This window comes from Saimiri boliviensis, chromosome 1 (assembly GCF_048565385.1).
Source record: "Saimiri boliviensis isolate mSaiBol1 chromosome 1, mSaiBol1.pri, whole genome shotgun sequence".
NCBI classification, from domain to species: Eukaryota; Metazoa; Chordata; class Mammalia; order Primates; family Cebidae; genus Saimiri; species Saimiri boliviensis.
Window position 1 is genome coordinate 177,222,656 of NC_133449.1, and position 25,684 is coordinate 177,248,339.

At 46.8% G+C, this 25,684-nt stretch overlaps 1 protein-coding gene and 2 long non-coding RNA genes across 7 annotated transcripts in view; 1 reads left to right on the forward strand and 2 right to left on the reverse strand.

Moving 5' to 3' along the window:
* Positions 1–6,396, reverse strand: part of LOC141580449 (uncharacterized) — a 50,729-nt gene extending 44,333 nt beyond the window's left edge. For both annotated transcript variants that reach the window (XR_012512637.1, XR_012512636.1), the window contains exon 1: positions 5,853–6,396. This is a non-coding gene — a long non-coding RNA (uncharacterized LOC141580449). The remainder of the gene's footprint in view (positions 1–5,852) is intronic.
* The window catches only part of FSTL4 (follistatin like 4), a 431,619-nt gene that overhangs the window by 391,939 nt on the left and 13,996 nt on the right, over positions 1–25,684 (forward strand). For 3 of the 4 annotated variants that reach the window (XM_074381537.1, XM_039471889.2, XM_074381540.1), the window contains exons 8-14: positions 1,231–1,351; positions 9,158–9,319; positions 9,701–9,835; positions 10,803–10,829; positions 14,451–14,569; positions 17,932–18,081; positions 22,698–22,805. In XM_074381537.1, the coding sequence (XP_074237638.1) occupies positions 1,231–1,351; positions 9,158–9,319; positions 9,701–9,835; positions 10,803–10,829; positions 14,451–14,569; positions 17,932–18,081; positions 22,698–22,805 (822 nt within the window). The remainder of the gene's footprint in view (positions 1–1,230; positions 1,352–9,157; positions 9,320–9,700; positions 9,836–10,802; positions 10,830–14,450; positions 14,570–17,931; positions 18,082–22,697; positions 22,806–25,684) is intronic. The other variant, XM_074381541.1, reaches the window with a different exon arrangement.
* Positions 14,475–25,684, reverse strand: part of LOC141580448 (uncharacterized) — a 94,810-nt gene continuing 83,600 nt past the window's right edge. Inside the window, exons 2-3 of the long non-coding RNA XR_012512635.1 lie at positions 24,525–24,602; positions 14,475–14,536 (exon numbers count right to left, since the gene is read on the reverse strand). This is a non-coding gene — a long non-coding RNA (uncharacterized LOC141580448). The remainder of the gene's footprint in view (positions 14,537–24,524; positions 24,603–25,684) is intronic.

Here is a 25,684-nt window from a genome sequence, read left to right on the forward strand (position 1 = left end):
TAAATCCTGGATCTCTTGAGTCCCCATCAGTCCCCACAGATGACTGTGCACAGCCCCCTTGGTCATCAGTGAGCCTGGGCCTTCTCTGTCCTATCAGCTCTGAGCACCATATCCTGGGAGATGTTTGGTAGCCAAGGCCCAACCTGATGAGGGCTCTCTGTAGAAAGCGGGTAATTCCAATCCCTGGCATGTCTGTAGTTGGTACCTGGAAGGGCCAGCATTGGGCACAGGTTTGCAAAAGGGGAGGCAGCAGACTGGGCCAGTGCTTGGTGCCCAGTGCTCGGTACCCAGTGCTCATCAGGGGACTCCAATGCAGCCAAAAGTCCCTCCCGCCCATCCCTCCCCTTTGCACTGGCCCAGTAAGACCCCATCGTGTGAGGCTGCAGAGATGACAGTGTCGAGGCTTACTGGGCCATTTCCTGTGGAACCCGAGGGCATCAGCCTTTCCTAGTGCTCCTTGATGTTCCTGCCCTGGTTGGCGGTGGCGGTGGTGGTGGTGGTGGTGGTTGTTGCTGTTGCCCCATTTTCCCCTTAGTCCCATTTCCCTTCCCTTGGGTTACCAAGATCCCTGCAAGCTGCCTGAAATCATTCTGGGATTGAGGTAAGATCTAAAGCACAGGCAGGCCAACTGCAGCCCATGGGCCAAATCCAGGCCACCAACTTTAAATAAAACTTTATTGGAACACAGCCACATTCATTCATGTATGTGTCGTAAAGGCTATTTTCATGCTGTAACGGCAGGAGTTGGGTATTTGGCAGAGACTGTGCTACCTATGAAGCCAAAAATATCTGCTCGCTAGCCCTTTAAGAGAAAGTCTGCTAACCCCTGCTCTAAACAAGCCTGCCTTCCGGAAATAGAGCTGCTCATCAGGTGAGCCAGACCCCAGTGAAACAAGCAGGCAGCAGGTAAATAGGGGGACACGTGGACTGAGTTGCTTGAAACTGAGAGGGCGTGTGCTGGGGGAGGTGTTCAAACCGGGCCTCAAGGAGGAGGCACCAGGTGCACAAGGCCTTACACGGATCCAGGAGGCCTGGGCCCACAATGTGGAGGTGAAATGGGGTTGCTGCTGCCCGGAATGGCTCAGCCCTGCAGGCAGCTCTGGCTCAGTAAGGGACAGGCAGAAAGGAACGGTCTCCCAGCTGCAGGATTTTTGGAAAACCAGGAGACAGCTATGGTTTCCGCTCTACTCGATAAAGAGGCCAGTCTCATCGTCGTCTTTGCCTGTGCAGGACTTCGGAGAGGATGACTCCCTGTACATCACCAAGGTGACCACCATCCACATGGGCAATTACACCTGCCATGCCTCCGGCCACGAGCAGCTGTTCCAGACCCACGTCCTGCAGGTGAATGGTTAGTAAATGGCTCCATGCATGTCGTCCCCTCAAAGCCTCCCCAAACTGCGGCTCAGATCAACCCTTGTCCCCTCCTGTATCCTGTCTTTTTAAAGAAATAGCTAACCTCAAAATATTTCATCTCTTATAAGTAAAGGGGAATGGTGTGGAAAGGGCAAAGGCTTTCGACCAGTTTTCGTATTTGGCTCCACTCAAAGCCTCCACAGGTGAAACAAATCCACGTGCCAAGGGCGTGAGCCATTCAGGCCAATAACGCCCGGCAGCTGGGGCTCCCACAGGCCGTGGAGTGTGGAGCATGCCCCTTAGGCAACACGGTGCTGCTAAGCTGCTGTGGCCTCTGGATCCAGTGAGAGCAGAAGCTGAAATCCACCACTCCTTCGAGGTGGTATGGAACCATATCACTTGTTCAATTAGGAGGCTCTGTTTCCTCCGACAAGGGCTTGTGCCCATCTCCCTCCCCAAGAGGCCCGATGAGCCTCATCTTAGCCAAGCCAGGGTAGAAACTGAGGCTTGGAAGATTTTCGTTGACTCTCACAGGCCCCTGTGTTGCCAGGAGTCCCAGAAGCTGAATAATTAACTGCCTCCTGATTACAGCAGCCAGGGTTTTCCCAGCACCTACCTCAGTCAGTCTCTGCTCAGCCCTTCACATGGACCCTCCCATCCATGTATCTTAACCCACTTCATGGATGAGTTGCTAAAGAAGGTCACTTGCCTGGGGTCACACAACTGCTGAGTGTTGACCTAGACCCAGAGCCCATACTCTGACCTCTAGGTCATACCGCTGGCTGCCTCAACCTGGTCTGACGAAATATGTATATAATGCTTGGGAAATGCCTGGCAGAGGATACAGTTCAAAGTCCAAGGTAGGGCAGACATGGGGGTGATTGTTAGTGTAGCCCAAGGCAAATTTAGCCATAGTTGGTGGACACAGATGGTCAGAGCTGGTGGCTCCTCAGAGAGCCTCCTTCCCATTATACAGATTGGAAAATCAAGACCCAGAGAAAATGTTCAAGCCAAGAATAGAATATAGGTGCTGCTTTCTCCCTGGAGCCGCCACACTTCCAGCAGTGGGGGCAGGACCCCATGCAGAGGCCGGGCTGCCACCTTCGGGGACTTCCCCTTCCGTGCCTCTGCCCTGACTCGGTTGACTAAAGAAGCCGTTCCAGGCAACTACTTCCTCTCTCAAATTATTGGTATAACTTACCCATAGCCCAGACCTCCCAGAGATGCGGCCCAAGCACTGACATGATTTATAACTTTGTGTAAACCTCTTGCATTGCTTTCATAGGAAAGAGCAAGAAATTGAGACATAAATGATTAATCCATTAAATTAAAAACACCCTTGACCTCCCCACAGTTCAGACAAGTAGCGATTCATTCCCAAAAACACTAATAATCTCCTGAATCTGTTTTATTACTCCTGCGTGGTACTTTTGTGACTGCGCCTCTTACTTAAGGATATATTTATGCTGCCTTTCACCCTGGGAATGGTTGGTGTTTCCCAAAGACAATGAATGAGAGTTTGCATTACGGACGCAAAATGTTTTCACTTGAAGGTTTTCAAATGTAAGAGAAAATGAGGCCTGTGTGGTGGCTCACACCTGTAATCACAGCACTTTGGGAGTTTGAGGCCAGTGGATCTCTTGGGCCCTGGAGTTCGAGGCCAGCCTGGCCAACGTGGTGAATCCCTGGCTCTATTAAAAAAATCCAAAATTAGCCATGTGTGGTGGCAAGTGCCTCTAATCCCAGCTACTCGGGAGGCTGAGACATGAGAATCGCTTGAAACCAGGAGGTAAAGTTTGCAGTAAGCCGAGATAGTGTCGGTATCACTCACTCCCCCTGCCTGCCCACCATGTCACTCCAGCCTGGCCAACAGAGGGAAACTCTATCTCAAAGGAAAGAGAGAAAATGAATGTGTCTGCCTAGGATATATTAATTTCACATTATTTTTAATGTGTGGATTAACACAAAAGGAAAAGAGGAGATCAGGGCCAAAGGAAAGAGCTGGATGTCTCCCACGCTGCTGGCAGAGAGCTTGGTCTCTGCCTTCCCCTGCCAGGGCCCCAGGAACTTCACAGACCCACAGAGCCCCTCCCTGCCCACATGGTTCCATCCTCCTGGCAGGAGGCTGGATCCAGAGCTCTGGCACGGAGCTGCCTAGGGCTGGATCTAACTTCTAGTGTGGACAACACTTCAGGGTGTTCTCAAGGAGAAAAATGGGGCATAGTTCAGAGAGAAACTAGAATAAAGAGAAGGGCTTTTTTTTTTTTTTTTCAAGATAGGAGAAATAAAAGCATTGTATGGGCTAGCAGGAAAAATCTAGCAGAAAGGGGGACCAGGATGCAGGAGTGAGAGGCGTGAGAGCTATGTCTGAGCTATAGTAGGAGGTAGGCGTGACACAAGAATGGTCTGGAAGTGGCAGTGAGGGCCCAGGAGGACGCCTACCCCACCTTCCAAGAGAAAGGGGCCCCCTCTGAAGCTGCTGCAGGAGAAGCTGCGTCCTCAGGAGGAAGCCAGGTTTCCATTGGAGCAAGAAGGTGAAGGAGCACTTATAGAGGAGTCTGAGAATGTGTGAGATGTTAATGACAGAACGTGAGTTCCAGAAGGCACAACAGAAGGTTCTGGGGAGGAGGGATGCCCCAGAGGCCTAGGCTTCTTGCGGAGATTGCCATGATTTGGGATAAGGGGCAGGAGGAGAAGAGGCCTAATGATCCCCAGTAGAGAGTTGAGGCAACCCTGTGGAGATACAGGGGCATTGGAGGTGAAGCAGGCAGATCTGAGGCCCCCTCTTTAGTCCTGCTGAAGGGCTGGAAGCCAGCATGGAGTCATCCTGCCCACTTCAGCTCAAAAAACCTCAAGACCAGCAGAGGGTGCGTCTCACTCTAAGCACATGTGAGCCATCTTTTTGCTCTACCAATGGAGACCCAGGTGTCTTGCATTTAGTCATGTATTTTTAAGCGAATGATTCATTCCACACCCTTGACTTGCAGTCAGGTCTCATTTTGTTCTAGAACACTGCCATGTACTTCAGTTCAAAATTAGCCCTGATTGGTCTGGGAGAGCTTCCAAGTCAGGAGTGACTCAGGGACTTTTCTGGAACCTGTTAGGTAGATGCAGATTCTCCCGCCCCATCACACTGGGGGTGAGCCCAGCATCATGCTTTCCCAAGCTCCCCCTGCCTGCCCACCATGTCATTCATGTAGGTCTGCAGGATTCCTATCAGAGGCCAGGACTGAGGCACAGGCCAGTGCACGGCGCTGATGCTGGCCACCTCACTGAGGGGTCGGTCCACCACCCCCCGTTACAGAGGCAAGCTCATTCCTTGAGTTTCCAGTTCACTGGATAAGCCCACCACCAGTTAAAAGACAGGCACCACAGACATCAGGAAGCACTTCCTGACTGAGGTGAGATGGTGGAGGCTGCTCCCTATGGGGACAGTTTTTTGGGGGCCACTGTCCCCATCCTCCCCAAGCTCCCTCTGGAAGTGATTATCTCACTCGTGGTTAATTCTTGAATCACCTCCCCCAGACAAAAAGCTCCATGAGGGTAGGGCCTGAGGCTATCTCACTCACTGCTGTGTGTGGGTATGTGGCATGCCTGACACATGGCTGGCAAGTATTGAATTGACAGAGTTTTGTAAAATGCATCAAGATCATTAAGATAGTGCCACACTCGGAAGAGAATGCCCACAGCTCTTCCTTGGTCCTCTCTCCCTCCACTCCACTTTGCAACATTTGGTATTGTCAAACTTTGTAACATCCAGTATAGCAAAATGACAATCACTGTCCTTTTTCAAAATTTCCTCAGATGTTCTTGCATATTTTTTCTTCGAAATTCAGAATTGTTTTGTCAAACCCTACTAACTGATTTTTATTTTTTGAGACAAGGTCTCCCTCAGTTGCCCAGGTTGGAATGCAATAGCATGATCTCAGCTCACTGCAGCCTCAACTTCCCAGGCTCAAGCAGTCCTCCAACCTCAGCCTCCCAAGTAGCTGGGATTACAGGTGCATGCCACCACATTTGGCTAGTTGTTTTTTTTTTTTTTTTTTTTTTTTTTGTATTTTTGGTAGAATCGAGGTTTCACCATGTTGCCCAAGCTGGTCTCAAACTCCTGGATGCAAGCGATCCACCCACCTCAGCCTCCCAAAGTGCTGGGATTACAGACGTGAGCCACCCTGCCTGGATTTCCAACTGATTTTTTAATTGGAGTTAGATTAAACATATGGCCTAATTTTAAGTTTGTTCCCTAACAATATTAAGTCTTTCTACCCAAGAACATCTCTCTCCAATTAGCCAAGCCTTTTTTAACGTCATCAGTGAGGTTTTGTTTTTTCTGTGTAGTCATTATGGGTGTATACGGAAGCTATTAATTTTGTATGTTTTGGTACTGGCCTCTTTACGCACCAGTTAATCGTTACGACTTTACTGGCACGTTACCTGGATGTAGCCACATACCATTTTTCTCCCTTGCTTTACTAGTTGTACCTCTCATTTCTTACCTTCCGTTTACAGCATCCAGCATGACATTGAGAGTCTGGTATTGCCTCCCTTCCTTCGTCCGTTTTCTTTTTTCCCAAATTAATGTTTCACCACTTGAAAAAGAATGGTGCTGTTTCTTCTCTTTATAGAGATATCCTTCACTGCACGAAGAAAATATCATTCCGCTCCTATTTTATTGAGGGGTTTTCCCCAAGAAATTGATTTTGAGCTTTTTTCAAAGGCCCTTCTGGTGTGTAGCAAGAGAATCAAATGGTTCTTCTCTTTGACTTTGGAATGATTAATGGTAGATTTCGCAATAGTTAGCCATTGAGATGTATTACAGTTGCTCACAGTGTGTTCTCTCAGTACCATGCTAGATTTGACTTGTCAATATTTTACTTAGAATTTTGGTGTATGGCATCCTAAATGAGATCAGTCTGTAGTCTTTTTTGCATTCTCTGCTGGGTTTTGGCGTCCAGGTTATGCTGCCTTCATGATGTCATTTGGAACATCTTCCCTGGTCTATGCTCAAGGAATTATTCATTCCTTAAATGAATGAAGGAATTTCCTGAAAAAAAAAAAAAAAAAAAAAAAAAAAACCTGTCAGTGTCTTTCAGGTTAGTAGCACTTTACAGAAGTTTTTAATATTTTCTCCTTAATTCAATGTTGGTACTTTCAAGTTTCGTGTTCTGTTTTTATTATCTGAGAGAGAGGTTCTGGCTCTGTCATCCCCAGGCTGGAGTGCAGTGGCATGATCACAGATCACTACAGCCTCAACCTCCCGGGCTCAAGGGATCCTCCCACCTCAGCCTCCTGAGGAGCTGGGACCACAGGTGTGTGCCACCACACCTAGCTACTGTTTGAATGTTTACTAGAGATGGGGTTTGCCATGTTGCCTAGTCTGGTCTTGAACACATGGGCTCAAGGGATCCACCCGCCTCAGCCTCCCAAACTGCTGAGATAATAGGCCACACCTAGCCTAAAGTTTTCTTTTAATCCATTTCATTGAGACTTTTACATTTATTACCAATAGCTGAATACAGTATTGTCATATTTTTAATCCCCTCTGTGTTTTCTGTTTTTTTCATTGATCCAACTTGCCAGGAATTTGGCTGCTTTGTTGGTTTTTACAAACGGCTCTTAGATTTCTTTACCAGTTCTGTTCTTCAGCTTTCTGGTTGATTCATTCATTTTTGTTTCTGTCTGCATTGATTCTTCTACTTTCTTCAAGTTTACTCTGTGGTTGCCAGGCAGGCTTGTAGGAATAGACAGTGATCTAGTAAGAGCCCAAGCTTATTAACTCCAGGTCCTGGCCATTCCTGTTCCAAAACCCTGATGGCTCTATCCCCTTCTCCAACCACCCCTTCAGGCCAGGACTCCTGGCCCCCCAAGTTCTATCTCTGTGTTCCTTTTTTTTTTTTTTTTTTTTTTTTTTGAGGCGGAGTTTCGCTCTTGTTACCCAGGCTGGAATGCAATGGCGCGATCTCGGCTCACCGCAACCTCCGCCTCCTGGGTTCAGGCAATTCTCCTGCCTCAGCCTCCTGAGTAGCTGGGATCACAGGCACACGCCACCATGCCCAGCTAATTTTTTGTATTTTTAGTAGAGACGAGGTTTCACCTTGTTGACCAGGATGGTCTCGACCTCTTGACCTCGTGATCCACCTGCCTTGGCCTCCCAAAGTGCTGGGATTACAGGCTTGAGCCACCGCGCCCAGCCTCTGTGTTCCTTAATGCCAGCGAAAACTCTGTCTGTTCAAAGGGAACCCCACTCCTTCCTCTTCCAAAGGCAGGTGCAGGGAAGTTTCTTCCTTTCGTCTTTGGATCAAACAGGGGTCAGAGAAGAGAGCTACACATTTTTGTTGGAAGCAGTCTTCCAGGCATGCCTCTGCTGGAGTTCCATAGACCTCCTTCATCCCTGGTGTGTGACCCTAGGGGCCTGGCCTGTGACAGGCTTTTCTGCCACTCCCTGGCACTCTCCCCTAGAGCTTCAAACAAATAAAAACTGAGGCAAGGACTCGGACTTTATTGTTCTGGGTCTCTGTGTGTTTTGGCATTGGGTGCTTGGAGCTTGTGATATCGAAACAGCTCTGGACCATTGGAGGATGGGATTGTTTCCCTTGGCAGTTGTCCATTTCGCTTTCACCTCTGCCCCCAAATGTGTCCCACAGATCAAGGAAAGACTTGAAACTCAGATTGACTTGAAAGAATGAGGAGCAGCCCCTGAGGAGTTGTGGCCAGAGCTACAGAGCTCGTGTCTCACAGTGAGGCAGTGGAGTTCTTTTGTCTTCTCCCCCCCTGCTCGGGTCCCGGGATCCACACCATCGCCTTTTTCTACACAAGTACCAATTTGTTCTATGCTCTGGTCCCAAGAAAAATCTTCTCTGTTCTAAAGTACTGGGGTGCTTTCCTTTATTGAAGAACAGGGGCTTCCAAATAACTCTAGGAAAATGTAGTTGTCCACTTTAAGAAGAATCCACTCCCCCATCTCCAAAAGCAGTGTGTTTGTGTTTTAGTTTAATATGCAGGTATGTTTACATCTCACAAATCTTTTTTGAAAGTGTGTAAAGTAAAAAGGTGTGGATAAGGAAGAACCCTCAATTTCACTCTCACTGATTCTTCCAAGCCCCTCCCCACTGCTGGCCTGGGTAGGAAGGGCCAGAGCCTTGTGGAGGGTGCTGGAGCCTTGCCCACTCATGCTCATCTGGTTAGTGGGCAGGGTCACACCCCCAGCCCTAAACTTGACTGTCAGGGCCCATGGCTGAGTCACTCCAAGCCGAGGAGGGCACACCTGGCCTTTCACCCATGTTTCAGGAGTTGGGAAGTGGAGAAATGAAAATGACCCACTGGAAAACGAATGTACTTCCTCAGAACAGAAGCCCTGCTGGTCAGTTCCATAAATGCTCTGTGATATATTTCCTCTAAGAAATTAACCCCTATCCATTGACTTTCTGATAACAGAAAGAGAATATATCTAAATTGTATTCATTTTATTTATTCAGAAATAAATTTCAGTGGCTGCTGTTCTTTACATGTAGCAGCTGAGCAGCATTAAATATTTGGATGGCCTTCTGATCGTATTTAGAATAATGATGAACGCCATGAATTATAGGGTACAAAGCCTGACATGTTTATTATCTGCAATCTATTTTACAGCTCTTTCTTTCAGAGCCTGAGTTGCTGGACAGGATTATTGTAAGCTGGTCACATAGAAAACTCTAGTCACCTCTTGGGTTCACCCCTCCAGAGCAGGGTCACAGGTTGGGCTATGGACCCAGGCCCAGGTCAGGGCCACCTCTGTCTCACCAGCACTGACTCTCACCCACAGTGCCACCCGTCATCCGTGTCTATCCAGAGAGCCAGGCACAGGAGCCCGGAGTGGCGGCCAGCCTGAGATGCCATGCGGAGGGCATTCCCATGCCCAGAATCACTTGGCTGAAAAACGGCGTGGATGTCTCAACGCAGATGTCTAAACAGCTCTCCCTTTTAGGTAAGAACTGCCCTTGGTAGATGTCTGTGATATTCCCATCCAAATCAAGCTGAGACTCCAGGAATGGAAATGAGAGGTGTAATTTGCTTCTAAGTCAGGCAGGTTAGGTGTGAACAGATGGCTCCCCAAATTTCCCTGTTATCTGCGCTCACACAAGTCTTTTTGGGCTTTCTGAGAGCAATGATGAGAAGTTTGTCACTCGGGCCCAGCTCACCTTCAGTGCATTTCAGCTGTGCCAGCCCTTCCTGGATGTATGATCCAGAGCTGCTGGCTGCCCAGGGGCAGGGCAGCCCTAACACTCTCAATAGCCTCATAAAGGAAATGGGGAAGTGAGGGGGTCTCTGGCTGAGCAGTCCACCCTGAGCACTGTCCTTTCTGCAGCCAATGGGAGTGAACTCCACATCGGCAGCGTTCGATATGAAGACACAGGGGCGTACACCTGCATTGCCAAAAATGAAGTGGGTGTGGATGAAGATATCTCCTCGCTCTTCATTGAAGACTCAGCTAGAAAGACCCGTGAGTTGACACTTGCCTTTATGCTTCTCACTGAGCTGGCTTGGGAGGTACTGGGTGGCAAGGGAGGGCACCGATTGCCCAGGGCCACAGATGCCAACCATGAGCCTGTGAAGACAGGGGTAAGCCTCATATTCATCCCTCTGTGCATAAAGCTGGAATTGGAGGGCACCCAGAGGTGAGCATACCTTCCTTAGCAACATAGACTACTTTGGAAACAGACAGGGAAACTCCCCGGACAGCAGACAGAGCCCAGGAACACAAGGAAACCCAAATATTTGAGTCCCAGCTCCGTTTTTTACTTGCTGTATGCTCTAAACCTCTCCCCCTCATCCACAAAATCTGTTATACTATCTGCTGTGGTACTGACATCCCCCAGGGCCGCTGTGTGCACAATGGTGTGCACACATGCACATCGCACACCGTTGGGAGTGTGGTAGCCTTTATACTAGGGATCTGGCCCATCGCTGTGCTAAATGTGCTCTCCTCATAACCACTGCTCCCCAGGTAGGCTTGCAGGTGTGATTTCATGGACATGGGTGTTGATCATGGTCAGAGACTCCAAGCCAAACCACTTTTTCAATGAAGTAGATAAGCAGAAGTATTTCACATGGTGAATCCTAGTTGAAAGTCACTTCTGGTGGTGGTCCAGGAAATCTGGGAGAGATGTTGCTTACTCTTTTGATCATCCATAGAACGTGGGAAATCCCATTGGCTTCTGTGGTCCTAAGGACATGATTTCAAAGATTCACTGAGGAATCAGAAGGGTCTAGAGACCTGAAAGCATTTGTTCATGTCCAGAGCTCCCCACAAGGTGCTGTTCCTAGGGCAGTGAATGGCGCAGATTCTGTACGTGATGGACTAGGTACCAGGACCTTCATAAATGGAGTCACTAAAGGTTTAGACACTGCTTTCTTCTTTTTCCTGCCCTAAATCACATTCCTGCTTTCCTCATTCTCTGCTGCTGCAGTTGCAAACATCCTGTGGCGAGAGGAAGGTACCAAGCTTCGTTGTTCTGCGTCATGCCTGTGATCATGTGTGTGTGGTTCTATGACGGGCCATCTTTCTGTGAACTGCCATCAGCTTTCCCACACACAAGGCAGCCCTACAAGGAGGTCCCATGTGCCACATCAGATGGTAGCAGGCAATCGGTGTCAAATTCAAGTGGCCTATGCATTGAATCAAATTTAAAACATACTCATGTCTTTAATGAGAAATTTTTAAATGCAAAGCTTTCATTAAAAGCGGCTATAACTTCTGCTGGAGCAGCACAGTTGGCAGGGTTCCTGGTCAGATCTGGGCCTTAAACTTTTTTCCAGCAGCTGACTGGTGTTGGGTTTAGTGCTTCGCTTATCTTGTGTGGTTTAAGAAAGCCAAAGTTGTAGATCCCTACTGGATAGTAGCTGTACCTTAAATATGCTTTGATTGAGGAAATGCTGAGGAAAAAAGCTGCCGTGATTTCTGTCAATGTTTATTTTTAGATGTGTCTATTTTCAGAAACGTATTTATCAAACCTTTAGTAAGTTGAGCCATATGAAATTGCTATTTTTGTGCATCAAAAATGGTCTAATATTGACAATTTTATATGGTTCAAAATATAATGGGCATGTGTGGGAGCTGGTGGCAGAGCCTGAGTCACTGTGTGGGTGCAGGTGCATGCCCAGGTCGTAGTCCCCACAACCAGATCTGAGTCCAGATCCCCTTGTGGCAACTCATTCTCCTGCTCAGTGGGCAGCAGGCGGTACCATGTGATTGACGGGTTAAGCACAAAATCTCCCTGTTTGAAAACTAAGATATTTCCCATCTCATTTTTCCCTCAAGAACTGGTGTACACATGCAGACACATACTCAGAACAATTTCCTGAACGTCAGGCGCTAAAGCCGACATGATAAGCCTAGGAACAAAACAAAAGCAGAGCCCAGAAAATGAGGAACTGCTGTCAATAGCAACAGGCGCTGATCACCGCAGCCCCTCAGGCTCTCACAGCTGCTGAACTAGCAGCACCTAGGCTGAGATGCGCAGTCAGTCACTCAAGTCTTTAAGAGGTGGTGTTTTGCTAAGGGGAGGTTACTACAAAGGGTCTCAAGTTTCAGAAGTAGAGACCTGCCAAAAATGCCAGAAGCCCTGTGGGATGTGAAATCAGTTGTAAAGACCCCATGCCCACTGAAGACCCACAGCCGCCTTAGGGCATAGGGCTAGTAGGTATATTGAACAATAGAGCGGCGAACAAATTCCATCCTGCCTGGGTAGCTAGATGCTTGTACTCTTCACTGCTGAAACTCAAGGTCTGGAGACTGGCGCAGGGAGCCAAAATGAAGAGGCCAGCAGGCCTCAGGGCACATTCAAGTCTCAACAGGAGAAATGAGATGATGAGAGCAGACAGACAAAAGCAGAAACGGCTCCTTCTGGCCCTCTTAGCAGAAGCTACAGTCAGACATAACCTTCCAAGGAGCTGGATCATGAGGCTGGGTATTCCATGAAGTCAATTACTCGTTGAATGACTGTTGGGCCTCATTTTCCAGGGCCAAGGCACTGCTGTGCCCAGCCCAGATTGTAACTACAGCCACATGCGGTAGCATGTGGGCTCTATTATGCTTTCAATCTTATGTTGGTTCTTCCAGCTACCAATTTTCCAAGCAGCCCTGGGAGGCTGTTCCTGGAGTCTGTGGCAGTGTACAGCAGAGAAGTTCCTGTTGCGGGTGAGATAGATGGGGTCAGAGCAGGTGTGTGCTGGAGTGCTGGCTCCAAACACGGAGATGCTGTGAAGCTAAGACCAGACTCTCGGCAGGCGGTGAGCTTCATCTGGCTATCCAGAAACAGGCTGCCCAGCACCCCAGATTCCTCAGGGAGTGCTTATGATGAGCTAGCTGGGTACTCCCTGGTATTAGCAGCTGGGTTCCAGCTGTTCCTGGTGGTAGGAGCCCTCCTGCCCAGAGCCTGTCTCAGCACAGACCCTGGAGGGGGCTGAGGTTTATGATAGAGTCAGGCCCTTGTTCAATAGCTGTGTTGCCAAGGACCCAGCGACCCAAGGTCCAGAAAACTACCTGCAGAGTTGTTGGAAAGAAGTAAAACAGTGATTCCCGTTGCATTGTTTTCTCTCTAAAAGCTTGCCCGGATAGTCTATTAACCCAGTGTACCAGTTTTCTCAGCATGCTTTAAAAAAAAAAAGAAGAAAAAAAAAGCAAGCTACAAAAGAGATTTTTTACATATTTAATTACCCTGGAATTCATAGAGATCTTAATGTTCTAGATTTAAAAGAAATGAAGAAAGGAAGGGAAAGGGGAGAGGGAAATGAGAGGGAGTCGGGAGGAAACAGGAAGGGCGAAGGGAAGAGGGAAGGAGAGCTCTGGACCTTACATAGCTTCGTACCTTACTCCCCCTTTATAGAGACAGAACGAGTGACAGAGGCAAGAAGGCAGGCCCCATGATCTAGCCCCAGCTCTGGCACAGAGACAGGTGGCCTCAGCCAAGCCCTGTTCCCTCCTTGGACCTCAGTTTGTCTTTAAAATAAGGAGGCTGAACTAGCTGGTCCCCAAGGCCCCTTCTTGGCCAGTTTGCATGGACCTTCTCCCCAGACAGCCACAGCCATGGGCCGGGGTGGGGGCAGGCAGCGGGGCATGACCAGGGTGTAGGCTCTGCTGCCTGGCATGGGCTGCCACAGAGAAATGGCAGGGGTTGAGGGGTAGAAGTGACAGCAAGGTATCCGGAAAGATGGGTTGGCCAGCACAGCCAGGATGGAGTTCGGGCAATGGGCAGCATTCTTAGGACTTCACAGTCTAGAAAGTGACACTACACATACATAGGTTTAAAAAATAAAATGAATTTATTACAGGTGGTGGCTCATGCCTGTAATCCCAGCACTTTGGGAGGACAAGGCGGGTGGATCACCTGCGGTCAGGAGTTCAAGACCAGTCTGACCAACATGGAGAAACCCCATCTCTACTAAAAACACAAAATTAGCTAGGCACGGTGGCACATGCCTCAGGAGGCTGAGGCAGGAGAATCGCTTGAACTCGGGAGGTGAAGGTTGCAGGGAGCCGAGCTCACACCATTACATTCCAGCCTGGGCAATGAGAGCAAAACTCCGTCTCAAATAAATAAACAAATGAAAGCCTTTACTTCTTTGGCATCCACTGATCCATTCTGATGTGACTAGTATATAAAATAAACAATTAAGGGAGGTTTTCCCATTCAGGACAGGAAAGGTCAAACTTATGTCAAAGCCAAGGCTATCTTTTATCTGAAAACCTGTGATGAACTCTAGATGACTTAGGGTAGCTGTACGTAGCCTGTGACATGTTTTACTGATTCATAGTCCTGGGGGCCCTTTCTCCACCCATCCAACCAAGAGCTGGCTGCTCATTCTACCCCACCCCAACCAGGAATTGCATCTCGTGCCTGTGCCAGATGCATCCACATGGCTGGCTTCTTGTGCGTTCAATGCTGCATGTGACCCTGCCTGCGGGGCCCACTGACTGTTCTTGTGTGTTCAATGCTGCGTGTGACTCAGATCCATCCACATGGCCGGTTTCTTGTGTGTTTGATGCTGTGTGTGATCCTGCCTGGTGTCCGACTGCTTGGAGGGGCATGCTCATTCATTCCATTTGCTCCTCCCAGGCCTCAGCGTGGGAAATATGTTCTATGTCTTCTCCGACGACGGCATCATCGTCATCCATCCTGTGGACTGTGAGATCCAGAGGCACCTGAAACCCACAGAGAAGATTTTCATGAGTTATGTAAGTATCTGTGCCTGGGGCAGCTTCTAGATCATACACAGGCAAAATCCTGAAGTCCATCTTTTACCATGCATGCCATTTAATTTCTAAAATTCTATTTGCTATATGTGGTGTGGTTCCAAATTATTTCCAAGGCAAAGAGGGGAATAGATGAGGCCAAGAATGTAAAACCCTCATTCCTTCATCCAGCAGCCACTTCTCTGCACTGAGCCTCTGAAGCCCAGGCAGTGTACAAATGGGTTCCTGGCCTCCAGAAATTCACAAACGATGGAGACAGCAATGTGAACAGACAGTTACCAAACAGTTGTTTTCTCAGTGGCTTTCAGGGAACTAAGGCCAGGTAGAAAATAATGATGGAACATTCAGGGCAGAGGCAGGAGAGAGGATTGCTATAGCGGATCCAGGAAAGCCCTTCCAGGATAGCCTTAAGAGCCAGCTGTCAGGAGGCTGCCCCCAGGGCTGTGGCCCCCACACCAGGCCTCTGTTCCTCTGGCTTGTTTCCCAGTTGGCCTTGTGGGATATCCTGAGCTCCTTGAGGATAGGACTAGAGTGTTGAATCCCAAAGGGTCATCTCGGTCCCCCATATGCCTTCCCCTGGAGGATATAGATAGTATATCCTTAGTTGTGCACAATGAAATAAGTGTGCACAATTCAGTCAGTGGATAGTTACGGGCTTGGAGCCCGTGGAGGAAGTGAGCTTGGCCCACACAAGTTCCTAAAGCATTGCTGTGCTACCTATTAGTATATCTCAGGCTGTTCCATTTCCCACATTTGTGGCTTTGGGAAAAGCTATTTTCCAGGCTATTTCATTTGAGTTAATTATTTTTAAAAAGTGTTCTTTCCCATCAATGTTCCTTCCATATATTAATAACAGCTATGAAGCCAGTTAGAAAGAGTTCTAGCAATTAGGTTTAAATAATTGCACTCCATCACAATGGAACAAATGTCTCATGTATTTGTCATAACCTAACCTGTAACTTGGAGGGAATCTCTCAAATCCTAACCAGGATTCAGTTTTCCTGGATAAGAAGCTAGACACAAGACACAGTAAGAGAGATCCTAAAGGTGTTTCAGGCAACGTCAAGACTGGTGAGCTGGGGAACAATCCCAAAGAACGATTTTTGCATCTAGAAAATGCTCAAACGCCTAACAAGGGTTACGAAGGGCCAAGCCTCTTCCTGAAGGGCTGGTGAGTAGGAGGTTGGTGCATCCCATGTCAGGCCTCTCTGCCGGCTGAGATGTACACTTTTCCAGAGGGAAGCAGCATGACGTCACAGATTAAGGCATAGGCTTCAGAGTAGGCTTCAAAATTCGCCGCTGTAGACTAAGTAGCTTTAGAAAAGTTACCCAGCCTTTCTAAGCTGCAGATGTCTCATATGCATATTGGGTTATATAAGGATTAAATATGAGAACAAGAGTAAATGGAGAGAGACTGGTCTCAAAACTATTGCAGTCACCTAGGAAAGAAATGGGGGTGGCATGAGAGAAAGTGGGAGCCGGAGAAGAAGGTTCTGAGATGAAGACAGATCTGGGTGCCACCAGCGTCTGAGTGTTGGCCAAAGGGCATGTGCAAGTGATTTGAGATAGGCATCTAGAATGGAACCCTGGGGTCACCAACAGTTCAGGGATAGACAGACTAAGAGGAACCACAGAAAAGATTGAGACAGAATTGGGCCACTGTCATGAGGAAAACCATGATATATGTCATTTAAGACAAGGGAAAAAAAGGTCCCCTTTTTCACTCATTTATTTCGTCAACAAATATATTTTAAGCACCGACTCTGTGCCAGGCACTGTACTAGGTGCCAAGCATATAGCATTAAACCAAAGACCCTGCCCTCAAGGAACTTACAATCTAGTGAAGGAGGAAAGACTGTGCCCAGGTAGATGAACGCAGAAAGTCAAGTGGTAAGTGAAAAATGCAGCCGGTAAGAGTAAGGGGTACAGGGAGGGCTGAGCTAGACAAGATCAGAGAAGGCCTCCCAGAAAGGTGACACTAAGCAGAGACCTGAAGGAAATGAGAGAATAAACCCTGTAGATACCTGGGGAAGAACATTCCAAACAAAAGGAACAGCCAAGGCAAAGGCCCTGGGCAGGCGGGCAGCATGACGGAGGAGTGGTGAGCATGCCCATGGCGTGGAGTCAGGTGGGTAAGAGAGAAAACAAAACCGAATGAAGAGAGCCTTGTAGGAAAGACTTGGGATTTTATTCTGAGCGAGAAAGAATGTTATTGGGAGTGGAGGGGGAGTTAAGAAAGAGGAGTCACATGATCTGACTTGAATTTTACTATGATCCCTGTGGCTGCTGTATCAGGAACAGGGTGGGAGGCTTGCGTAGAATCCAGGAGCATATCCGGATGCTATAGCAGTCACCTGAGTGGCAGGTAATGTGGCTTGAGCCACGTTGATGGAGCAGAGATGATCAGAGCCCATTTCTGGATATATTTTGAAGGTAAAGCTGGAATGACTTGTGAGACATTGGTTGGGGCCTAGGTTAGAGGCATCAAAGATGGCCACACTTCACTAGATTGTAAGTTTTTGGCCTATGGAAGTAAAACGGCAGAAACTGCCAGGTTTTCCATAGAATGAGCAGGATTCGGAAGTAAAATTGAAGAGGTGATTTTGAACGTCTAAGTTTAAGTTGCACATTACACAACCAAGTGGAGCTAGGCAGTTGGTTATTCAAGTCGAGTTCAGGGAGGAGGCCTGAGCCAAAGGTATGAGTGGGAGTTGTGAGCACATAGACTGTATTTAAAGCCATAGGTTTTAATGAGATTAACAAGGAGGTGGATTTCAGAGAAGAAAGAAACTTAGGCGTGAACCCTGGGCACATCAGCAATGTAGAGATCAGCACACTGAGCAGTCCAGCAACAGAGGATCAGCTGCCGAGGGAGGATAGAGGGCAGGGAACAGAGGAAGAGTCAACACAGGTTTAATGTGATGAGGGAGGAATCCACACTGACCTTGGGAAGAACAACGTCAGCTCTGAGGACTAAAGCCAGAGGGTTATGGAGCATGCGAGAGGTGAGGAAGCGGAGAAAGAATGTAGGCAACTCTTTCAGAAGTTTGGCCATAAACCGAAGTTTTTTAAATGAGGTCATGAGGCCGGGGAGAAGGTAGCATACAGAGTGGAAGAACCGGGACCTGGAAGCTGCTAACTGAGAGGGTGCAAAGGGAGTTTTAGCCCTGAAAGTTGAAAGGAGTGTTAAGTGAGAAGTCGGTGAGGTAGGAGGGCTTGGGTGCCCTGTTCTGAGGATCCAAAGGATTCTAAGAGGGGGGAAAAGGCTCAGAGGAGAGGGTACGCAGAGATGTTGAAGGGAAAGGGCAATTAAGAAGACACATGACAGCCTATCTCCTTTGCAGGAAGAGATCTGTCCTCAAAGAGAACAAAATGCAACCCAGCCCTGCCAGTGGGCGTCTGCAGTCAACGTCCGGAACCGGTACATCTACGTGGCCCAGCCAGCACTGAGCAGAGTCCTTGTGGTCGACATCCAAGCCCAGAAAGTCCTACAGGTATGCCTCTTTAATACAGTGAAGAAAACTTCCAATTCTAGGGCACAGCCTGCCACATTCTTCTTTGCTTCCTGCTCACTCTCCAGCTCCTATGCCAGGTGGTCAGACTGAAGGGATAAAAGATTCATGTGTAATTATTCATTAAGTATTTATTGTCTACTATGTAGGGAAACAGCCATGAATGAGCAATAATGTCCCTAGAACTCATATTCTAGTTGGGGAGCAGTCCATAAATCAGAATTTGAGAGAACTATAAGTAATAAGGGCTATGAAAAACCAGGTTCAAAGCAAAAGGGGAGCAGGAAGACTAGTTTCATTTGGTCTTCTCCCTTGAGATGAATGAAATGCCAAGTAGGACTGAGACTCTGAGAGCAGGCACAGTGATGAGGGGTGGGGCCGACTCACTCGGGGCCTCGGAGGCCAGTCAGGACCTAGAACAAAGCCCAAAGTGAGGACATTTCAGTAAGAAAGTCACAGAAGGGCTTTCATCAAGGGATTGATCCAATCTGACTTACATCTTTAAAGAATCAACCTGGCAGCTGTGTTAAAAACAATCGGGCCAGGTGCCATGGCTCACGCCTGTAATCCCAACACTTTGGGAGGCTGAGGCAGGCAGATCACCTGAGGTCAGGAGTTTAAGACTGGCCTAGCCAACATGGTGAAACCCCATCTCTACTAAAAATACAAAAAAATTAGCCAAGCATGGTTGCAGGCACCTGTAATCCCCGCTACTCGGGAGGCTGAGGCAGGAGAATCACTTGAACCTGGAAGATGGAGGTTGCAGTGAGCCGAGATCATGCCACTGCACTCCATCCAGCCTGTGTGACAGAGCAAGATCTGGTCTGATATAATCCAGGCAAGAGATGACAACAGCAGTCAACAGCAGGTGGGGGTGGTGAGAAATGATCCATTTCTTGACGTATTTTAAACAGGAAGCCTGAAAGATTTTCTGTTAGATTGAATATAAGGCTTGAGAGAAAAGGGATTCAAGTTAGAGTTGTCTTTTAAGCAACTGTAGAAGGGTGATGCCTTTTACAGTGGATGGCAGACTAATAATAGCCCTCAAAATGTCCACATCTTAATCTGCAGAACCTGTGGATGTCACCTTAGATTGCAGATGTGTTTAAATTGCGGATTTTTAAATGAGATTATCCTGGATTACCTGGATGGGCCCTAAATGCAATCACAAATGTCCTTAAAAGAGGGAGGTAAAGATAAATTTGAGTGCATAGGTAAAAAAGGCAATGTGAGAACTGAAACAAGGTGCTGTATTGCTGGCTTTGAAGATGGGAGGAAGGGGCCAGAAGCCAAGGGATAAAAGAAATGCAGCTCTGGAGACTGGAAAAAAGGCATGGAAACATACTCTGCCCTAGAGGCTCTAGAAGGGGCGCCAGTTTATATTGATTTTGGCTTTCTGGTCTCCAGAGCTGTAAGAGAATAAATGTGTTGATTAAAGCCATCAAATCTCCAGTAACTGGTTTCTGCAGCAATATGAAACTACTTCAGGCAAGGCAGGGAGATGTGGGGGTGATTTAAGTTTAAAATGCTATTAGATGTGTAAGTAGAGAAATCAAGTAAGCAGTTAGATAAACAGGTCTGGAGTCAAAGGAGAGGCCTGAGCTAGAGATACTTCTTTGGGTATTGTCACCATTTGAATTGTATTAATCCATAAAACTGGATTAAATCACCAAGAGGTGGTATAGACAGAGAAGAGGTCAAGGATGGAGGCCTGAGCACTCCAACATTTAAAGATCAGTAAGGAGAGAAGAAACCAACCAAGGAGACCAGGAAGGAGTAACCTGAAAGGTAGGAAGAAAATTAGGAGGAAGAGAGCTATTCCTGAAGCTAAGAGAAGAGTGTGTTTCAAGGGAGAGTTATGCTGTGATGAGCATGTGTATTTTATGAAGAATGGGAACTGACCATTGGATTGGGTACCATAGAGTCATGGATCACCTTGGCAGGCACAGATAGGATAATGGTGGAATGCAGGCCTGCTGGAGTGTATTCAAGTTAGAATCATAGGTGGGGAAATGGAGATGGTGAATACAGGCAATCATATGGAAGGGTTTTGCTATAAAGTGGAGTAAATGTAAACAAATGAGTCAGTTTCTGGAAGAGAATGCCAAAAGAACTTTTTAAAAGTAGCTGACATTACAGCATTGTACACTACTGAGAATAACTGCTTCCACAATTCTTCTCTTTCTTTCCTGTATTCTCATCCTGCATTGACTCTAGGCAGGAGTCAATGAAATCCAGAGCACATAAGCGGAGATCTAGCCCCAGATAAAATCACATTCTTTCATTATAACAGGAGGAAATGGAACATTTTACATTCAGGCCCAAGTACAAATAGGTGGTACAATGGGTGGTAGTTAGATTAACTTATTTTTGAGTTGCTTTGTCTCGGTCAAGTCTGGAGGTTTGAAGAGATAGGTCAAAGTTGAACATGAGACTGAACTGGCCAGGCAAATATGATAGGACTGCTGGGCAACAATGAAGGACCTGCTTAAAAGAAAGTTAGGACTTTCCTTTGCATCCCACATGTCTCTTTCTACTTCAGTCTGGAACATGTTCTATCAACCTATATTTTGTTTCTAATAAACCTTTTCATTAAGTTCTTATTTCAGGTATTACATCATTATATTGTTCAGTCATAGAATGCCTAGTAATTTTTTAATGCCAAATGCTCTATATAGAAAATTACACTTTCCTCTGCTAGGCAGAGAGTAGAAACTGAGTTGAAGCTTCTGTAGGACTCAGCCTGCCTCTGATTTACCCTTAATCCTAGAGCTTGTTCACCAGGATCGGGTCTCTTCCCTGCTATAGCCTTGCTCCTCAGCACACTGAGACTGAAAAATTCTGTCCTGAATTTGCCTTATTTTTGGTTTAAGTTGTCCAGACTCCTGCTCCATACCATCTCAGAATAAGAGTATAAAAACCAATGGGAGAAGGTTAAGCAGAAAGGAGAAAGAATAGCTAAAGTCCAAACTTTAGGGAATTTTTGCTATGAAGAGTAAAAAATTAACAGAATAGCTGGAGGAGAATGTTGTTGTCAAGATGGTATCATTACTGATGGGTTAGGAAGTTCTGGGTAGAGGAAGACAGTGTCCAATGCTAAAGCCTTTGGTGAATGAAGAGAAGCTGGCAGGAGCAAATATAGGTAGCTGGAGGCCACAAAGGACTTGGGATATGAAAATACAAACAGCCTCTACTTGAGGCTTAGGGGATAAGAGTTTTAAATTAAAGCAAGATAGTAAAGGGAGACTTCAAAGATGGTGATGACTGGAGAAGAGATATATTTCAGCGGGTGGAAAAAAGAGTTTAATTCTGCATACATTAGGTTGAGATCATCAACAGATGAATGCATTCTAGCGTCATCAGGCTATAGGTGGTTATTAGAAGCCGTGACACGCCAGTAAAAGGATGCAGAAAGAGAGAAGATGATCAAAGGTCAAAGCTGAAGGCAGAATGAAGAGGAGAAGCCAGGGCAGTGGGAGGTCACGTGAGGTAAGGGTAGAGTTAATCATGTGAAATCTTACTGAAATGTCACATAGGAGGATTACAAAATGATCTCTGAATTTGGCATGAAGTCAGAAACTTGGTAAAACTTACTTCTTTAGAAAAGTTTTGACCAGTGGAGGCAGAGATGATGCAGTTTTTCTCCCTCCCCACCCCCAACCCCATTGGAAAGACTTAGAATATAGGTGGGTGAAATAAAACCAAGTGTAAGTTATGGTGGCTGAGGTGGAAGGAAGAAAGCATCATCGAAACCAAGAAGGAACTAAGAAAGGAGGGCTTTGGATGAATCTTCCACGTGGATTTGAAGGCACCAAACTTAGTGACCAAGTGAGTGGTAGAGAAGATGACAGTAAGCAAAGGGAGTGACTAGAATGTCGACCAGTGACAAGAAGAAGAGCAGGGGGCCATAGTCTAGTGACGTGAGCATTATAGAACAGAGTTTTTGAGTGGGTAATCTATATTATAAGAAGTCTATATTATAAGAAGTAGAAAACAGCTTTCATTTGACAAAGCCGTAGGAGAAGCTACATCATCAGGGAAGAGCAGTATTGCAGTTTAAAAAAAGCACATCTGCTGATGCTATAGTCTGAGTCCCAGTGGCGCCAGTCAAAGGCTGTGCAAGATAGAAACTGCTTAGAGTAGAACAAAGATCAAGAGGGGTGATCATGGATGATCTCAAAGTCCACCTCAGATGACCCAGGAGGAAAGATAACCTAGGAGGAAGGACCAACTCACCAGAATCCAGGCCACAAAGTAGTCTAGGGAAGGATGCTTCCAGGAAGAGGGAGGGAACCCTAGAGCTGGTTCCTGAGTGAAAAACTTAAAGCCTCTGTGTTCAGACTTTTGCCATGTTGGTCCAGATCCCTTTAAGTAAAACATGCAGGAAAATAAGGAATATTATCGACAACTAATTTTATGCCTCTGAGAAAAAAGCCAGAGGCAAAGCTTCTGCCCTGGGTTCCCAAATGGGACCTTTGGCAAGGCTCCTAGACTGGCTTTTCCCTCACCCAGGAGTGATGCCCCTGCATACAACACTCAGAAATACCATCACATCAGCTTTTACAATGATGACCAACTTGTCACTATTTTTTTTCAAGTCCATAGGTGTGGAGCCTCTGCCGGCTAAGCTGTCCTATGACAAGTCACATGATCAAGTGTGGGTCCTGAGCTGGGGGGACGTGCACAAGTCCCAACCAAGCCTCCAGGTATGTTGAGCACATGGAGGCTGATGCCCACACTCCATTGAGAGAAGAACTCTCTCCCTATAAAATAAGAATCTCCTGCTTCCCCAGGTGGCTAATTACATTTATCCAAAATACATCCATAAAGGCTCAAGGAGAGAGTAGGAAACAGCCTCAGCCCAGTGCCCCTCCCAGGCAATTAAAGACAGCAGCGATGATGATGAATAGGACTCTGGCTGCACAACACCCAGAACGTGGCACCCAGTCCCCACATCTTGCCCCTCTCAAGCCAATAGCTCCTGGGTCCCAACAGAATGAGGCTCTGGGGTCTAAAAGCGAGAAGGGAGGTTGGAGAATAGCTTCAGAGCAAGCAGAAGATGTTGGCCAGTGAAGGAGAGGCAGCATCAATTACATCCATAAACAAAAGCCCACTTACTAAGTGCTTACAGTGTGCTAATATAGAAAAGTTCCATACTTTGCCTGGTCCACCCTGGACAATGTGGCCCTGGAGCCCAAACATCTAGCAGTCCCTCAGGTAGAGCCTGGGCTCCACATCCGTGGAACTCCTTCCCACATCAGCCAGGAAAGGTCAGTAGCAACCCTGACTTGAGAAACTTGAGTCCGCCCTGCCAAGCCTTGCCCATCATAAGAGGACTGAGCCTTATAAAAAGTGATTTGAATACCTGTTTTCTCAATTCTCCCAAAGTTGGTGCATAGAACCATTCTGGATGCACAGGAGAAAAGTTAACTCATTACATATAGTGGATCCCTCTGGAGATTGGGTCTCTCTCAGAACCCCAGGTGATAAGAGCTGCAAATGGAGCTAACTCCCCTCCAGAACCCTCTGGGACCAAGACTGGCAAGAGGGCAGATAGACCAGGGTCTGGAGAAGCTTCCTCCAGGGACTGACCACCTACCTGAGCCTCTGCACCACTCATGACTTCAGTTTCTACATGCTGAGGCCATTGTCACTCAGGGGATGCTGCCAACCATTCTTAGGCCCACTGAGCTGACAAAAAGTAGTAATAACCTATCAGAGAGCCTGGATGCCAGAATAAAGGTCACTCAGAACAGAGTACCAGCCCAAATAAATATAGCTGCCAGAAATACCAACAAACAATGAGAAAGCGTTTCAGAAAATTCAAGGGCTACCAGAAAAACCACAAAAATGATTTCCCAGTTTAAAACTGCAATAGATGCGTTCAAAACATGACCAGGTGTGGTGGCTCATGCCTGTAATCCCAGCACTTTGGGAGGCCAAAGCAGGCAGATCACCCAAGGTCAGGAGTTTGAGACCAGCCTGGCCAACATAGTGAAACCCCCATCTATATTAAAAATTAGCTGGGCTTGATGGTGCACACCTGTAGTCCCAGCTACTCAGGAGGCAGGAAAATCACGTGAACCCGGGAGGCAGAGGTTGCATTGAACCAAGATGGTGCCACTGCACTCTACCCTGGGCAGCAGAGCAAGACTCTGTCTTTAAAAACAAACAAACAAAAAGAAACAGAAAAAGCTCTCTCGAATCACAGAGCAAACCCATGAAGAGATTGAGACGTGAAGTGGGAAGAAAAAATAAGTTTCCAATAAAATATCCAAGTTGAAGAAACTCAATCTTGTAGATTAAAAAGGATCTACACGCCCCTGGCTAAAGTAATGAGAAATGACACATCTCTTCACTAGTGATAAAGTTCCGGAACTCCAAATTTTAAGAAAAATTAATCAAATTGACAGTGGACTTCTCACCTGCAATAGTAGTTGGAAGACCGTGGAATCACATCTACATGCTCCAAGAGTTCTATTCCCAAGTAAGACATCATTTACCTGTCAGGACAAAAGAAGGCTATATCAGCAGGGAGGAACTCAGGGAGCCCATCACTCATGGGCCACACCTAAGGAACGATACTAGACAAACATCAAATGACCCAGATTGGAGACATCAAGGTGGACAGAGATAGTGGTAAGTAATGAAGCAGGAGAGGAAGATCTAAGATGAAAAGTAAAATGGGTACAGAGTGACTCTGGAAATGTACAATAAGTGCTAGGTGAGGACATTTCAATTAGGAGAGAGAGAATGAAAGATAAATTCTGATACCAAGCTGTAACTAAACATAAGAGCAGGAGCCAGGTGCAGTGGCTCATACCTGTAATCCTAGCACTTTGGGAGGCTGAGACAGGAGGATTACTTGAGCTCAGAAGTTTGAGACCAGCCCGGGCAACCTAGCAAAACCACATCTCTACAAAAAAATACGGTAATGAGCCGGGCGTGATGACACACCTGTAGTCCTAGCTACTTGATAGGCTGAGGCAGGAGAACTGCTTGAGCCCAGAAAGTAGAGGCTGCAGTAAGTCGAGATCATGCCTCTGCACTCCAGCCTGAGTGACAGAGTGAAAAAATAAAATAGGGAGTATGCAGAAAGGGGAAGTAAAAATACTCAGAACTTCACTTGATTGGGATAAGAGAGGATACAGAGAATGTTGGTTGAAATTGGTGGTTGAGAAGTGAATGTCTCATTACACCAAATAGGACTGAATTCTCCAATTAAAAGCAGAGATAAGCAGAGATGAGCAGATTGGGTTTAAAAAGAAAAGAAGGAAAACTAGCAACAACTTCTTTCCAAGAAACACAAAGTGATAATAAAAGGTTGCCCTTAAAGGGGTGAGAATAGTGATGACAGGCGAACAGGAAGCACACGGGAGTGCTGGTATCAGGCAGTGTGGAATTCAGGGTTCAGAGCACTAAGCGTAGAATAGCTGATCTAGATCAACATGAATACATAAAATGAGTGATTAACCTAAGAGCTTGATTTAAAATATAAATAGTACACACAGAGGAGAGAGGATGACAGGAAAATTGAATAATATAAACAAGTTTGGTTTAATATAGAAAACTTTTCATCAGTCCC